Source organism: Notolepis coatsorum (genome assembly GCF_963971535.1).
Source record: "Notolepis coatsorum genome assembly, chromosome: 13".
NCBI lineage: Eukaryota > Metazoa > Chordata > Actinopteri > Aulopiformes > Paralepididae > Notolepis > Notolepis coatsorum.
The window spans coordinates 89,967,975-89,983,591 of NC_140177.1; the positions used below are offsets into that span (position 1 = coordinate 89,967,975).

Here is a 15,617-nt window from a genome sequence, read left to right on the forward strand (position 1 = left end):
TCAATAACACCACATGTAGGTTGATATGTGTACCCTACCTGTGAGGCATACCTGCCCTATTCAGATATGGTTCTAATGTTCCTAGTGAAACAGGGAAGAGGGGTGAGTAAACCAGTGATTATATCTCAGTAACAGAATCTTCTCAAACCTCTTGTCAGAAAGTCTGTTCCTTCTAGGCGTGAGCACCAACCCTCCCAGACTAATAAGCCGTTCCACAGGAGCACTTGATGGGTTGGAGTGTTATACTTCAAGAAAATGTTCTTTATGTTTGAATACCTATCCAGTATCTGAAGCTCATGCTCTTAAAAAACAGTCTATTAAACGGTACTGCTCCTCCTATGCTATTATTATTATTATTATTTATTATTGTGTGCTACTGACAACCTACATACTGCAGTATGGTGTTCCATGTTCATGAATAGTGCAATGCAAAAGATGTTTAACTCAAAGGTGGAACATACCGGCACTATGGCATCTGGAAGGCCTGCAGTCGTGTCCTGCAGGGTGTCCTTCAGAGCGAGGGTCTTCTGCATCAGCACTTCAAGTGTGGGTAGTAAAGTTCCATAAGGACAGTCACCTTGTGAAGAGGCTTCATACCACAAGGAAGCATACTAGGACCGCTACTCTTCCTAATTTATGCAAATGACATGTCGTCAGCCTGTGACTGCAACTTGTTCCTGTTTGCGGACGACTCAGCCCTGCTGGTCTCTGACAAGAACAAGTTGCAGGTTGAAAAAACCCTCAGCTCGGAACTAGGCAAAATCTGCATATGGCTCGCTGATAACAAACTATAATTACACATGGGCAAAACAGAATCCATTCTCTTCGGTTCAAATAACAAACTCAGCAAGACCGACGGCTTCTCAGTTACAGTGGGTGACAATATTGTCACAAGGAAAGACGAAATTACCTACCTGGGTTCCATCCTAGAGGCAAATCTTCTCCTCCCCACCGCATGTATATATTCCCTGTCCGCCGTATGTATATTTCTCTCCCACCCACCCACCCCCTCCTAATGTACAGTCCCCTCCCCATCATATGTATATACTCTGTCAGGATCTAGGGGTAACAGTACTGTATATTTGAATACCGTTTATGTCACAAATGTATCAGTACTAAATACCTATATGTCCCTATGCCATAAATGTCATGTATGTTGTGTATGTCATAAATGTCTATATGAATTGAAAATGGGGGACCCTGATGGAAACAAGACAAACGTCTTTCTCAGGTCTGCATCCCCTTAACAATTGTATGTATTGAGCCGTACTGTATTGTACCCATTCTGCAATCTGTTAAATAAAGTTTTCATTCATTCATTCATGGTGGTGCAGTACTCATGCAGGAACTGGTATTCTGTATCTCCCGACCATTCTCTTCAGCTCTTGCTCACTTACGGGTGTTTTTTTATTGAAATCCAGCTTTTGCTGTTTGGCTGGTGGACCTCCGAGTCCTGTAGAAGTCGATGCTTCGGCTTCGGTTTTTTTTCTATCCGTTTGGTCGTGCTGTGCTGTGATTCCAGATGTATCCAGTATTTTGTTTCCTCCGCATAGTGAATGTTTTTTTCACCCGGCTTAGCTGACACAAACGTGAAGTAGACTAGTGACTGAACTTCCAGTGCAAGAAAGCGTTACCAGCGTGAGCGTCTCCCTGCTAGCTCGCTATGTTTTGGTCAGCCTGATAATAACAATAACAGCCACCGCCCACCAGCATGTTACAACACGTGAGGTTGCGTTCTCAGACACGCTTTGAAAACGTGACATGTGACGTCACTCCCAATGCAAGAAAAACAGCTCAAAATGTATTTTTGACTGTCGAAAACGAAAGAAAATACTGCATTCTGCCTACATTATGAGATAGTAATGAAATAGTAACGCACAGCCACTTGGACACGTAACTGCAATCAGATTACTGGTTTGTAAAGATTAACACGTTAGATTACTATTTTCGGGAAAAAGTTATCAGATTACAGTAACGCGTTACTTAGTAACACGTTAGTGGCATCACTGGTCATGTATACCAGCCCCCTCTCAGTCCTGTATACCAGCCCCCTCTCAGTCATGTATACCAGCCCCCTCTCAGTCATGTACCAGCCCCCTCTCAGTCATCTACCAGCCCCCTCTCAGTCATGTACCACAGCCCCCTCTCAGTCATGTATACCAGCCCCCTCTCAGTCATGTATACCAGCCCCCTCTCAGTCATGTACCAGCCCCCTCTCAGTCATCTACCAGCCCCCTCTCAGTCATGTACCAGCCCCCTCTCAGTCATCTACCAGCCCCCTCTCAGTCATGTACCACAGCCCCCTCTCAGTCATGTATACCAGCCCCCCTCTCAGTCATGTACCAGCCCCCCTCTCAGTCATGTACAACAGCCCCCTCTCAGTCATGTACCATAGCCCCCTCTCAGTCATGTATACCAGCCCCCTCTCAGTCATGTACCACAGCCCCCTCTCAGTCCTGTATACCAGCCCCCTCTCAGTCATGTACCACAGCCCCCTCTCAGTCCTGTATACCAGCCCCCTCTCAGTCATGTACCACAGCCCCCTCTCAGTCCTGTATACCAGTCCCCTCTCAGTCATGTACCACAGCCCCCTCTCAGTCCTGTATACCAGCCCCCTCTCAGTCATGTACCACAGCCCCCTCTCAGTCCTGTATACCAGCCCCCTCTCAGTCATGTACCACAGCCCCCTCTCAGTCCTGTATACCAGCCCCCTCTCAGTCATGTACCAGCCAGCCCCCTCTCAGTCATGTACCAGCCTCCTCTCAGTCATGTACCAGCGTACATGACTGAGAATTCACTGACCTTTGGGAAGTATTTCGACAAGTACATGGGTATCTTAGTGTTGTAGTGCATCTTGTAGACCAGGCCCATTGCAAGTTGCTGTATTCTGTCGTCTACTCTACACTAAGCCATCCTAGGTTGTCAAAATGGGCAGGGATGAGGTGGGTTCTAGGAGTAAGGTCAAGCAGTAGTCTGACCAGTTTGTTTTGTGATGTTTGTAGTCTTGTTTTTAGGGCCTTTGAGGTGCTTTGGTACCATGAGGTGCAAGCATAGTCGTAGTACCCTTGAATGAGTGCTCCAGTTAGAGTCTTCAATGTATTCTTGTTTACCAGAGAGGAGATCCGGTACAAGAATCTTGTTCGTTGGTTGACTTTTTTTATTACATTGGTTGCCATTTTGTCACAGGAAATGTTCCTCTAGGATGGAACCCAGGTAGGTAATTTCATCTTTCCTTGTGACAATATTGTCACCCACTGTAACAGAGAAGCAGTTGGCCTTGCTGAGTTTGTTATTTGATCCGAAGAGAATGGACTCTGTTTTGCCCAGGTGTAATGATAGTTTGTTATCAGCAAGCCAGGTGCAGATTCTGCCGAGTTCTGAGCTGAGGGTTTTTTCAACCTGTAACTTGTTCTTGTCAGAGACCAGCAGGGCTGAGTCGTCCGCGAACAAGAACAAGTTGCAGTCACAAGCTGACGACATGTCATTTGCATAAATTAGGAACAGTAGCGGTCCTAGTATGCTTCCTTGTGGAACACAAGCTTTAAGAGTACAATTTACTTCCACTAATGTACAGTAATGTACAATTTACTTCCACTAATGTACAGTATATTGCTGTTAGATCGTCATTGAATATTGACTCTTATCACCTGCCTTTCTGCCATTATACGTGAGGTTGTTATAGTGTGTATGTGAATTTGTTTTGTTGTTCTTACTGTTATGTATAGTCATATGACCACTTGAAGAGTTTTCTATTGGACACCTGTCCACATTGTACCTTATACCCCGATGAAGACAGAAACACCTTGGTTCATCCATGATTGAATAAAAGACGTTTTATAAATTTGTAATCAGAGTGCCTCCGATTATTTTCAGACTACCAACCACTACTATGAATTTCCATTGAAAATACCCCGTTTTTTATCGCTAGACGACTTGCCCTTGTAACCTTGAAGAGCACCTGTTCTTTATTGTACTTCACCATTGTCACCACTATTGTTCTTAACACAGAGCAGTGCTCCCTATTTTTCCCCTCTCATTAAATTGCAAATGTAATCTAATATCTTATTACTTCATGATCCTTTCCTTGAAGCGCTCTGCATACCTCCGTGACGTCAGCAACTGCCTGGACTGGTTGGCTGCCGTGTTCTCCCTGCTGTTCGTGGTCCCCCTCATGTTAAACACAGAGGACAGGTGGTACTGGCAGTGTGGCGCACTGGCTGTGCTCATATCCTGGCTCAACTTCCTCTTCTTCCTGCAACGGTATCAAGTAGAGAACACAATAGCTTACAGTAGGGCAGAGTACAAATAGAGAATACAGTAGAGCAGAGTACAAGTAGAGAATACACTATCTTACAGTAGGGCAGAGTACAAGTAGAGAATACAGTATCTTACAGTAGGGCAGAGTACAAGTAGAGAATACAGTATCTTACAGTAGGCAGAGTACAAGTAGAGAATACAGTATCTTACAGTAGGCAGAGTACAAGTAGAGAATACAGTATCTTACAGTAGAGCAGAGTATAAGTAGAGAATACAGTATCTTACAGTAGAGCAGAGTACAAGTAGAGAATACAGTATCTTACAGTAGAGCAGAGTACACGTAGAGAATACAGTATCTTACAGTAGAGCAGAGTACAAGTAGAGAATACAGTATCTTACAGTAGAGCAGAGTACAAGTAGAGAATACAGTATCTTACAGTAGGGCAGAGTACAAGTAGAGAATACAGTATCTTACAGTATGGCAGAGTACAAGTAGAGAATACAGTATCTTACAGTAGGCAGAGTACAAGTAGAGAATACAGTATCTTACAGTAGGGCAGAGTACAAGTAGAGAATACAGTATCTTACAGTAGGGCAGAGTACAAGTAGAGAATACAGTATCTTACAGTAGGGCAGAGTACAAGTAGAGAATACAGTATCTTACAGTAGAGCAGAGTATAAGTAGAGAATACAGTATCTTACAGTAGAGCAGAGTACAAGTAGAGAATACAGTATCTTACAGTAGGGCAGAGTACAAGTAGAGAATACAGTATCTTACAGTAGGGCAGAGTACAAGTAGAGAATACAGTATCTTACAGTAGAGCAGAGTATAAGTAGAGAATACAGTATCTTACAGTAGAGCAGAGTACAAGTGAGTGGAGTGGAGTAGTATTTGATGTGGCTGTTGTAATGCTGAATACACTTTCAGATGTATGGAAACGGTGTACAGTAGAAATTAGTGGTACAGAGAGGAGTAGGGCCATGTGTAGAACATAGTAGAAATGAGTAACTTAGAGCAGAGCACAGTATGATAGAAATGAGTACAGTATACATTTGTATTTTAGAGTACAGTAGAAATTAGTAGTTGAGAGTACAGTAGACATTAGTAGTTTAGAGTACAATAGAAATGAGCAGTTTAGAGTATATTATAAATGAGTAGTTTACAGTAGAAATTAGTAGTGTTTAGAGTACAGTATTAATTAGTAGCTTAAACTACAGTAGAAATTAGTAGAAGAGGAGAGGAGAAATGGGAAGACAGAAGAAGAGAGAGAGAAACAAATAAATAATTTCATGGACTCAATGTGGAAGCTGATGAATACCATGTTGCATTGAAATAGTTTCAATCAAGTATTGGGAGCTGTAATCCAGTGTGCGGTTCTCCTTCAGTCTTTACAGATGCTGTATTCTGCACCTGGCCTAGAAAAGGTTGGATGTGTGCACAGCTACTCTACTGTAATTCATTGTAAAACTGTCATCATGCAGGTTTAAGCATATTGGGATCTATGTGGTGATGTTCAGTGAGATCTCTAAGACTCTGTTCAGAGTGAGCGTGATCTTCTTCTATCTCATACTGGCCTTCGCCCTGGCCTTCTACGCCTTGACGATAAACCATACGGTATGGCTCCTCCTATACTCCATTTTAGACATTTAACCATTTGAGGTGTACAATCTCACATGAGGTCAAATATTGGGAATTTTAATTATGATTATGTGACAATAGCTAATGGTCATTCAAAGCTGTGAGAGTTTGAGAATTCTGAAACAGATTTAAAAGTGAACATTCAAAAAAACTACCTTTATAGACGGTTTCCCTGGAATTCTGTTGCTAGGGAACAGTTAGGACCCAAGTGTATTTCCTGTTATTGCATTAGCTAACATTGCAACAGGAAATACACTTTTAGAATGTTATTGTTTGAATAACATTTGAAACTCTCTATATGAAGAGTTTAATTCCAAAATGATATCCACCATTTGTATAAGACATTAATTCCCACAAATCGGTTGCCGTGATGAAAGTAAAACTTACTATGGCCTGCTATTGACTTTCTTAAGACATTTTTCTTATAAAATACTTACATTTTATAGGGTGTCATCATTTGTATTATTGATGTTTTATACATACTGTATATAGATTTTTTTAATGCAATCCTTCATATTATCTTTGAACACAAGTGCTATGAATAACATTTGATTGATTTATTAAATCAATCAATTAATCCATCCAACAAACCAATCAATCAATTATTAATTCATTCATGTGTTTATTTTTGTCCCAGTATTTGTTTACAGAATGGCACTCTTCAATAGTCCAGACATTTGTGATGATGATGGGGGAACTGAACTACCAGGAAAACCTGCTGAAACCGTTCTTGGCCGGAGAACTCGACTTCCCTGTTCTCACCTACCTCATATCCATCTGGTTCATCATGTCCGTGCCCATTCTGCTCATGAACCTGATGGTAGGTTAAAGGTCGTAACAGTTTGTTTGTTTGTTTGTTTGTAATGAGAACCATGTAGACTCAAACCGATGTCATGGAATAAACACTACATTTAATGGCTGAGTCTAAATGGTCGTCACATTACGGTCCGTGATTGATTGATTGATTGATTGAAAAGTTTATTAACAGATTGCAGAATGGGTACAGTACAGTACAGATCAATACATACAATTGTTAAGGGGATGCAGACCAGAGAAAGACTTTCGTCTTGTTTACATCAGGGTCCTCCATTTTCAATTCATCATAAGTTATGATAATGAGCATAATGATGATAATGATGATAATGAGCATCTTCTTGCCTCAACCGTTCATTTACGTGCTTATTCTACAGTACATGATTCTCATTCCAAACAATCAATCAAATATCTTACTGATATCACCTTCAAAGCTGGTTTTGGGGTAGACATTTAACCAGACAAAATAGTGTATTATGTACAGGTCTGTCAATAGTAACAGTTAACCCCTAACTGTGTGAATTTAAGAGTGTCCTTCCAGAACTCACTTCACCCATTCACTTCATGTTTAAACAGATTGGCTTGGCAGTCGGTGACATTGCGGAGGTGCAGAACAATGCAGTGCTGAAGCAGATTGCAATGCAGGTGGGAAGAATAATTAGGGTGACCAGATCCCAATAAACCAAATGTGGCACAAATGGTATGTTTGTGAGGGACAATGTGGGACCCCCCCCCCCCACCCCAGTGCAGCCCCCTCCCCTTTTTTTGGTGGACTGTCCCTGTCGCCTCCTTCAAGGCTCATCCACCACTGTCCTCATTAAAATGACCACAAGCCTAATATGTTTTGCCCTTATTCATATTTTCTTTTTCCCCCATTTTGTCTCTAATGGGTGTTAAGTACTCAAAATAAATAAAATTACCACCCAGACTTACTATCACTTATGATTATAGGTCTGGACCCGCAGTCTTATCACACATGCACGTGCACACACACACACACACACACACACACACACACACACACACACACACACACACACACACACACACACACACACACACACACACACACACACACACACACACACACACACACACACACACACACACACACACACACACACACACACACACACACACACACACACACACACACACACACACACACACACACACACACACACACACACACACACACACACACACACACACACACACACACACAGCTCTCCCCCCTCTCTCTTACTCTGCCCCCCACAGATTCTGGACTAACCCCCTCTGACACACAAAGTAAAGTGTCTGTGTGTGTGTCACACTGCCACTTTACTTTACTGCCATTAATTAGTTTATTTATTTAGTGTACATCATATTAGTTACTGCCATATCCATCATCTCACTGCCACTTTACTGCCATTATTGTATTATTGTATTTTACTGCCATTATTTATTATTCATACTTACTATGTACCATTGCTGCTAAAAGTGTTGCACTAAGTTCTCGTTTACCTCTATTTACATTCACTCATACATTCACTTTTGTTTAGCTACTGTCTACATTGTATATAGTCCTGTATACTGTCCATATGTTACTTTATAGTGTACTATGTTACTTTATGTTTATAGTGTACTATATGTTATTTATTATATATTAGATCTTGTTCTTTATATACACCGTGGGAAGGGGGAAATGCAATTTAATGTATCTGTATGTCTTGCACATTACGAGAGAGGTGACAATAAAGCTGACTTTGACTTTTGACTAACAAAAGTAACTCACCAAAACAACTCACAAGTCCAGGGATTCACACTGGCACTGCAGTGATGAGAGCAGGAACAGTAATGGCACAATAATAAAGTACAGAATACAAATATCTTCCACCTGCACTGATTTGTGGTTGTTATCATTAGTTTTCAATCTAAACCCTTTGGGATTGCTTTCCCCTTTTAGCGCGGATGACAACCAATCATGCGGGACATGGTCTCAATTTGCATAATGTGTGAAAAGAGACAGAAATGCTGTATCACGCGCAATGCGTGACGTCTGGTCACCCTAAGAATAATACAAATATTTTGATATAAACTCGCATGGCCATTCACTTTCAAATCACCTTGTGTAGAACTTAACACTTTGAGAGCCACTCACGGCTAATCTCGTGTTTACGATAGTTACGTTGAAAGCCACTCACGAGATTTCTCAGAATTATTATTATTATTATTTTTTAGCGATCTGAAATCATATTGCATCACGCAAGCCTACCCTAGCCTACCCAAGGGCCGCCGGCGATCAGATGTGAAAAAAGCGCCCCCTATCGTCTCCCAGATGGTAAATCACCCTTTTGGAATGAACTCAATGAAAATGGATGGGGAAAAAAAATATTCCAGTCCACATTTCACTTCTCACCCATGCAGCTGGAGTACCAGAGTTCATTCAGGGGGCTCTGAGCCCCGCGGATCATGAGTTCTACTGTATACACGTTAGATCTATACACTTATCGATTTTTTCGAATGGTGATCAGGAATTGGAATATACCAGTTGGATACCATCTGATGTCAGGTAAGGAATCTATGTTATCAGTGTTAGGATAATCAGACTCGTTTTCATGAAGATATAAGCATTTCCACTATATGTGCTCCAGCTGTTTCACTGTAAAATCCATGAGGAAATGGAAGCAGCTATTATCAGTGCGCGCCTCGAACGTGCGCGCGTGCACGTATACTATTGATCATCTAGCGTTTATTTGAAAACTATTCATAAATAGGCCGACAAATATCAACGTTCTGGAATATTCAAGTAAAAGGCGATTATCACAGAATGGGCTGTTTTTCACCTCAAAACGGGTGCTTTTCAAAATGCTCTCAAACGGAAATGAAGCGATAAAAAACCAATCTGCCTCGACAACACTGACTGGAAAATGATTCTTTGATAAGCGACGGGCAGATTAGACACATAGCCATAATTTAAAACATAGATTAGGCGATATTAACGTTAACATTGGCGCCGATGGTGGCATTCAAGCACTAAGTCGTGCGCCCCCTGGTGGCACTGAAAGTGTTAAAGGTGGGGTATATTTATAAAAATATATATTATTTTTAAGAACGATTTTGGTCGTATTTGGTGAAATTGTCTTTATATCCCAACAACTCCCAATAAATCAAATACTCTGAGAAAATAAATCTGGTCACTGTCTCAGGCCCTGTAATCAGCCATTCCAAAAGCTCAGGGTGGCCTGAATCTCAACAACCAGTACCTGGGGTCACATCATAAAACTACACACCAGCATTGTGTTCCAAATTGAAAAGCACAAGTATTATTATATATTTCTTTGCCTTTTTCATGCGTTCTCCTATCCCCCAATTTAGTCATTATGCCAATTCTACTGTGGATCTGGGGAGGGTGTAGAGTAGACTACCACATGCCTCCTGGAGTTGTCAGACGCTTCTGTTCAGCTGACAGTGAGGAGTTTCACTGGGAGACGAGAGAGTAATGCAGATGTTCACGCTGTCTCCCCCAGATCCGCCCCCACCTTTAAATGTTTGTTTTGGGCGGCTGGGTAGCACAGTGAATTAAGCACTCGCCTACCACCGCAGAGACTCTGGGATCGAATCCAGCTGTCAGCGGTACCTCCGGCTTGGTCAGTCCTCCCTACTAACACAATTATTAGCAGTGTTAGCGGGTGGGAAGCCGGTGGGGTATGTGTCCTGGTTGTTGTAAACTGCGACTCCTACTGGTCGGTCTGGGCGCCTGTTCAGCAGGGAGGGGATCTGGGGGAAATAGTGTGAACCTCCGGACGCGTTACGTTCCCCCAGTGAAACTCCTCGCTGTCAGGTGAAAATAAGCGACTGGCGACTCCACATGTATTGGACGAGGCATGTGGTAGTTCTACACCCTCCCCAGGCTGATAGTGGGGCAATGCATGCAACGAACAGGAACGGAATTGGCATAACGACTAAATTGGGATGGGTGAAAAATACAGAAAGCCCAAAAATAAATAGAATTAAAAACATAAACATACAACATAACACAATACAATGTACATTGGTCATTTATGGCCCAGTCCTCAAGAAAACTCATGGAAAGGGACATTAATGTTTCTCTCCACAGATTGATCTTCACACTGGTCTGGAGGAGAAGCTGCCATACTGGTTACTGAAGAGACTGGTCGACCAAGACACCCTCACAGAATACCCAAACAGAAGACGTGGAAAGGTGAATACTATTCTGATGGTCTATTTAGATTTTTCAAAACGTCCAATATTAATGCATTTAATGATCAGCTGGTTGTACCTGCCTACATGTAACCTTTTCTACTCATTACCTTAAGGCTTAACCTAACCATAATCTTAGACAAGTCCTTTCCTTTGCCTACCCTTAACATGACCCTAACCAGTAAAACGTCAGGTTTTCCTACCCTAAAGAATAACTCACAGTACTGTACATTTTCTACTTCTAATTTACATGCTATACTATGTTATTTGATACTTATCTTGTCTAGCACAGTCTCTGGAGCGTAACAGTAAGAAGCATTTTGTATGAAAGTATTCTGTACTTCTGTATGACAACTATTAAAGAAACTTGAAACTTATATTTTATTTGTGTAAACAAGGGATAGGAAAAACTCTAGTGATGATGTCATCAAGAGACTCATTCTGGAGCTACTCTCAGGAGTCAGGACACTGTGGGATATTGTGGATATCCTGAAGAATGTTCTTAGTCAACCGAGGTTCAGTTAATAACAAGGTTTATTAACCAGACAGATAAAAATGTACAAATAGTAGTTCTATATCATACTGGCTGCCGCTCAGCGTCATCTGCACTAACCTCACTTCGTGCACAGCACTGAATACAAATCCACAATGTACCTTTACATACCAACATCCGTCTGGCCACACCCCTATCCGCTACCTTCATAAGCAGGTGTGTGGTCACCTACTCGCCTCCTTCTTCACTTTCACCACAAGGAAGTGCCTGTTGTATACATCACTTGACGAGGTTGTTTTAGCTGAAGAAAGTTGAGTTACGTGTTTAAATTATTTCTTTCTTTTTTCTTTCTCTCATAAATTTTAAAAGAAAAAAGCTAAGTCATAATGTTTACCTCGGAGGGTCGCGCTAGCAACGTTACCCTTCACCAGCGGTTCTCCATTGCCTCCTCTGTCGTACGTCTTGGAGCGGGGTTGAGGCCTCTTTCGTGGTCGGCAGCCGCGCCCGGTAGGCGTCCGATAGATAGTTTGCCTCTCCAAGGAGCTGGTGCACCAGCGCCGTCCCCTGTGCGATGGCCTGGTTCCGGCTCTGGTTCCTTTGCCTCCGGAGAGTCGTCCGCTGTTGGGCGGCCGGCTCCTCTGGTGGCGGAGGATTTGAGACGCAAACTTTTTGCGTCGGCTCGCTCCCGTCGTAAGATGGTGGCTTGTAGACGCGAACGGCCTGGTTTTGGTGAGTTGCTGGAGCCGGATGAGGATGCGTCTGATTCTCCATGGCCAATGGAAACAGAGAACTACATGGTTGAAGCGGACGGGTTCTTGTTCGACGCCCCAGTGGAGACATGTCCGCCGCCCGTTCAGGTAACACTGGAGGGGGGTGATAGGTCTCCTTGGGGTTCCTCGTACGCGGATGTTGGGTTAGAACCTCCGACTCGGCGGCGGGATGCCCTGCTATCAGCCACATCAGAATGTGGCTCTTTAACCGGTAGTCTGCTGCATGTGAGGGACGCGAGCTTGTGGGGGAAAGTATGCAGGGGGAACTGCGTGCTTTGTTCCCCGAGCTCATGGCGGCGGCGGCAGTCGCAAACGGCGTGCCGCTGCCGCAGCCACTGCCTGTTCCTGTTCCTGATGATCTCATAGGTCATCTATGGCAACGCCGTCCTGTGAGAGAGATGGCCGTTGTCTGTCCATTTTTCCCCTCGATGGAGGCCTACGTCCGTCAGGGACAGGTGGTCTCCCACATCATGGGCCTCACCCCCGCCTACGTGCGAGTCACGAGGGTGGTGGGTTTGGTAGACGGCATGAAGGAGGGGGTGCCTCGGCTTGATGGCAGCTCCTTTGTCCTGAGGTGGTGTGGGAGCCGTTACGGAAGCCGGTTCCCCAAGGGAAATCGGCGAGGCGGTTGGCTTTCTGGAGTGACCAGTCATTTATCACTGTGACTCAATCTCTGGCTGCCACTTCAAACATCGCGCAGCTGGCGAGATTCATGTCCGGGATACTGACAGGCGGTACGGAGCTGACCGATTTGCAACATGATCAGCTCGCCCAGTCGGCAGGAGCCATCCTGCATCTGATCCAGCCGCAGGCCATCACCGCTGGGAAAGTACGCGCCCTGGCCACTCTAGTCCAGCGCCACCTTTGGCTGGAGCAGGCGCGTGTGCCGGAAAGGAAGAGGACTCCACTTCTGACGGCACCCCTCTCCGATGCTGGACTTTTCGGGTCGGCACTGCAGTTGATGACCTCGACCTGCAGGGAGATGCAGGAGGAGCGTTCCGTGCTCCAGCCTCATTTCCCCCCGCCCGATGTCGCCGGTGGAGTCAGACGGCAGGCTCGTCGTTGGGGTTCCGCCGCCGTAGCCGCCGCTGCTACCACCGCCACTGCTGGACCTTCGGCAAAGAAGACCAGCGGGAAAGAGGGCGCCTCCGCCACTGCAGCCGGCCCATCTACGCCCGGAGGTGACGGTAGGGATCGTCGTGACCAGCCTCCTATCCTTTACTGGCCCTCCGGGGCTCCCCGGGGTGGCAAGTCCCGAGCGGCTCGTGGCAGGCGTAGCTGAAAATGACTTTTTCCCTCTGTGGTCCCCCCCTGTTCCCTTCCCGGCCCAAACATATGATTTTGATTATGAGAAATAAAAAGTCCCTCCTGATTTTTTGTTACAAACTGTGTGTTTATTCACTAACATATGATGGGGATACGACGTGTGAACCTTTCGCTAGTGTGGGTTTGATAGAAGGGCTAGACTTTAAGTCTTGTTGGTCGCTACATTCATGTTAGAGCTTAAGCAAGGCCTGCAGCTTACACTCGGTTGAAAAAGGTTTTTTCTGCCTCGACCTGAAGGTTAGGTCTTCACATAAAGGTAGAGGTTAGTTGTGTGCTCTGTTGCTTACAGTGATATTGAGCCGCAACACTGTTGTGTTGGTCTGCAGTAATGCTCGTGTGTGAAATGGTACCGCGGTTCAGGCCGCTCTCTCTCTCTATCAGATTTTCTGTGTCTTGCAACATAAACACGGGTGTCGGGTTCACACATACATAACTTGGCCTTGTTATAAACTCTGTTCACAGACTTGTCTGTGGCTAGCGTGCATTGAATTAGCTTTGCGCTGTTCATTAGCATACTGGCTACTTAAGGTATCATATGGCTATTTGTTGTTGTCGTATGCAAGGGTTGGGCTTGCAAGGGGGTACCGGATAAACCCCTCCTTCCCTCCTCTGATTGGTCGGGTTTTTTTTGGACTCTCTTTTCATTCGGTCAGGGCCAAGCTGTTAGGCAGCTTGGCACGGGGGGGGGGTTTCCCTGACTCCGCACCTATCACGGGCGGTTGAGTCATGGGTTTCCCCCCGTCATAGAAAACGTCACTAGGCACGTTTCTATTGGACGACGGCTTCCGTGAGTTTTTTCAGACCCGTATGTAGGGTCTGTCATTGTCAAGTTGTCGGGGCAGAGCGTAGGAACTTACTGTTCTGCTACGCTCGATATACGTGTAACTTGAGTCTGTTGGTCACATGGCTCAATGTTACTGTGACTTTTCAATCTGTGGCTCACGTGGGAAGTCTCTCTGAGGATTCCCGTCTCCTCTCTGTGGTAAGGGTGGCGGAATGTAAGAATGTAAAAAAAAAAATTACCCTCGGCCGCGTCACGTGGGATTCATGTCAGTCTGTGTTTCTTTCTTTTTAATAAAAAGAGGGAAGAATATGAAGCACGACAACTCCTTGTCGTTCTCCCAGGCGACTTGAAGGACCAATGTCTGGTGTCTGGTTAGACTATCCATTGATGTGTTTGGGTCTCGACGCGTACATAGTGCTGGCTCGGGGTGTTTCTGATAAGAATCACGCAGGAGGCTTGTACGCCTTGGTTGCTTGTTATTAAAACAGCGTTTTTATATGGCAACTGGGATGGAGGTTTTTCTCTGTTACTAGGTCTCGACAGATTCTCGTTCATATCTGGGTGATGTTAACGGAATAGATCAAAACATAGGTAGAGGGGTCTCACGCCCTTGGGGTGGGCCACTGAGCGCGGTACGAATGGGACCGTCTGGGTGGCGCCCTCTTTTCATGTTTTAGATCGACACGCGTACCTACCCCCTCTCTTGGAGTGGGGATGTCGGCGTGGTTAGGGCATGGGACTGGTTCTGGTCACGCTGGTCCAGGTCAGTTAAACCATTGTCCGCCGGGGACGCAGATCTGCTGTTCTGGTACCCTGAGGGACTTGGGCTTTTTTCGGGGGGAAAAATGCCGGTTCGGCCCGGGTGTCACAGGGTTGGGCGTTATGGAGACCCTTTGTTGGGTACATGTTGTACCTGGCACTATCATGAAGGGGCAGGTTCTCCTTTCTTTTCGCTCCTCTCTCACGCATGGCGAAGAGGGGGCTGTTGGGGTGGTCTTTTGGACCTCCTCTGGTGACCTTGTGTGCTTCCCGAGCCGCCGGTCCAGGTCCGAAGTAATGTTTTGTCGACCCGTAGGCCTGGAATAACCCTTTTTTGAAAACTGAAACACTTGTACTGCGGTATAGCCAGTGTATACCCGCAGGTGTGTTTGAGTTTTTTCTTGAGGGGTTATAGGAACAACCACTGCATGTGGTACCAAGAGGGTGATTGATTCCCTGGTGTGTTGGAGCAGAGTCAACTCCCGGGTTACCCGGTTGAGTGTGCCCCTGCACGTTCATGACGTCTGCCAATCGTGTCAGCCTTCTCTGCCTCGACCCCTCTGGGTCGGG

General features: G+C 44.9%; 1 protein-coding gene across 1 annotated transcript in view; it reads left to right on the forward strand.

Annotated features, from left to right (window-relative positions):
• Positions 1-15,617, forward strand: part of trpa1a (transient receptor potential cation channel, subfamily A, member 1a) — a gene marked incomplete at both ends in the record, with an annotated part of 132,351 nt that overhangs the window by 101,898 nt on the left and 14,836 nt on the right. The window contains 6 exons of the mRNA XM_084327736.1: positions 4,091-4,260; positions 5,740-5,872; positions 6,534-6,716; positions 7,286-7,354; positions 10,812-10,916; positions 14,492-14,502. Coding sequence (XP_084183862.1) covers positions 4,091-4,260; positions 5,740-5,872; positions 6,534-6,716; positions 7,286-7,354; positions 10,812-10,916; positions 14,492-14,502 — 671 coding nt within the window. The remainder of the gene's footprint in view (positions 1-4,090; positions 4,261-5,739; positions 5,873-6,533; positions 6,717-7,285; positions 7,355-10,811; positions 10,917-14,491; positions 14,503-15,617) is intronic.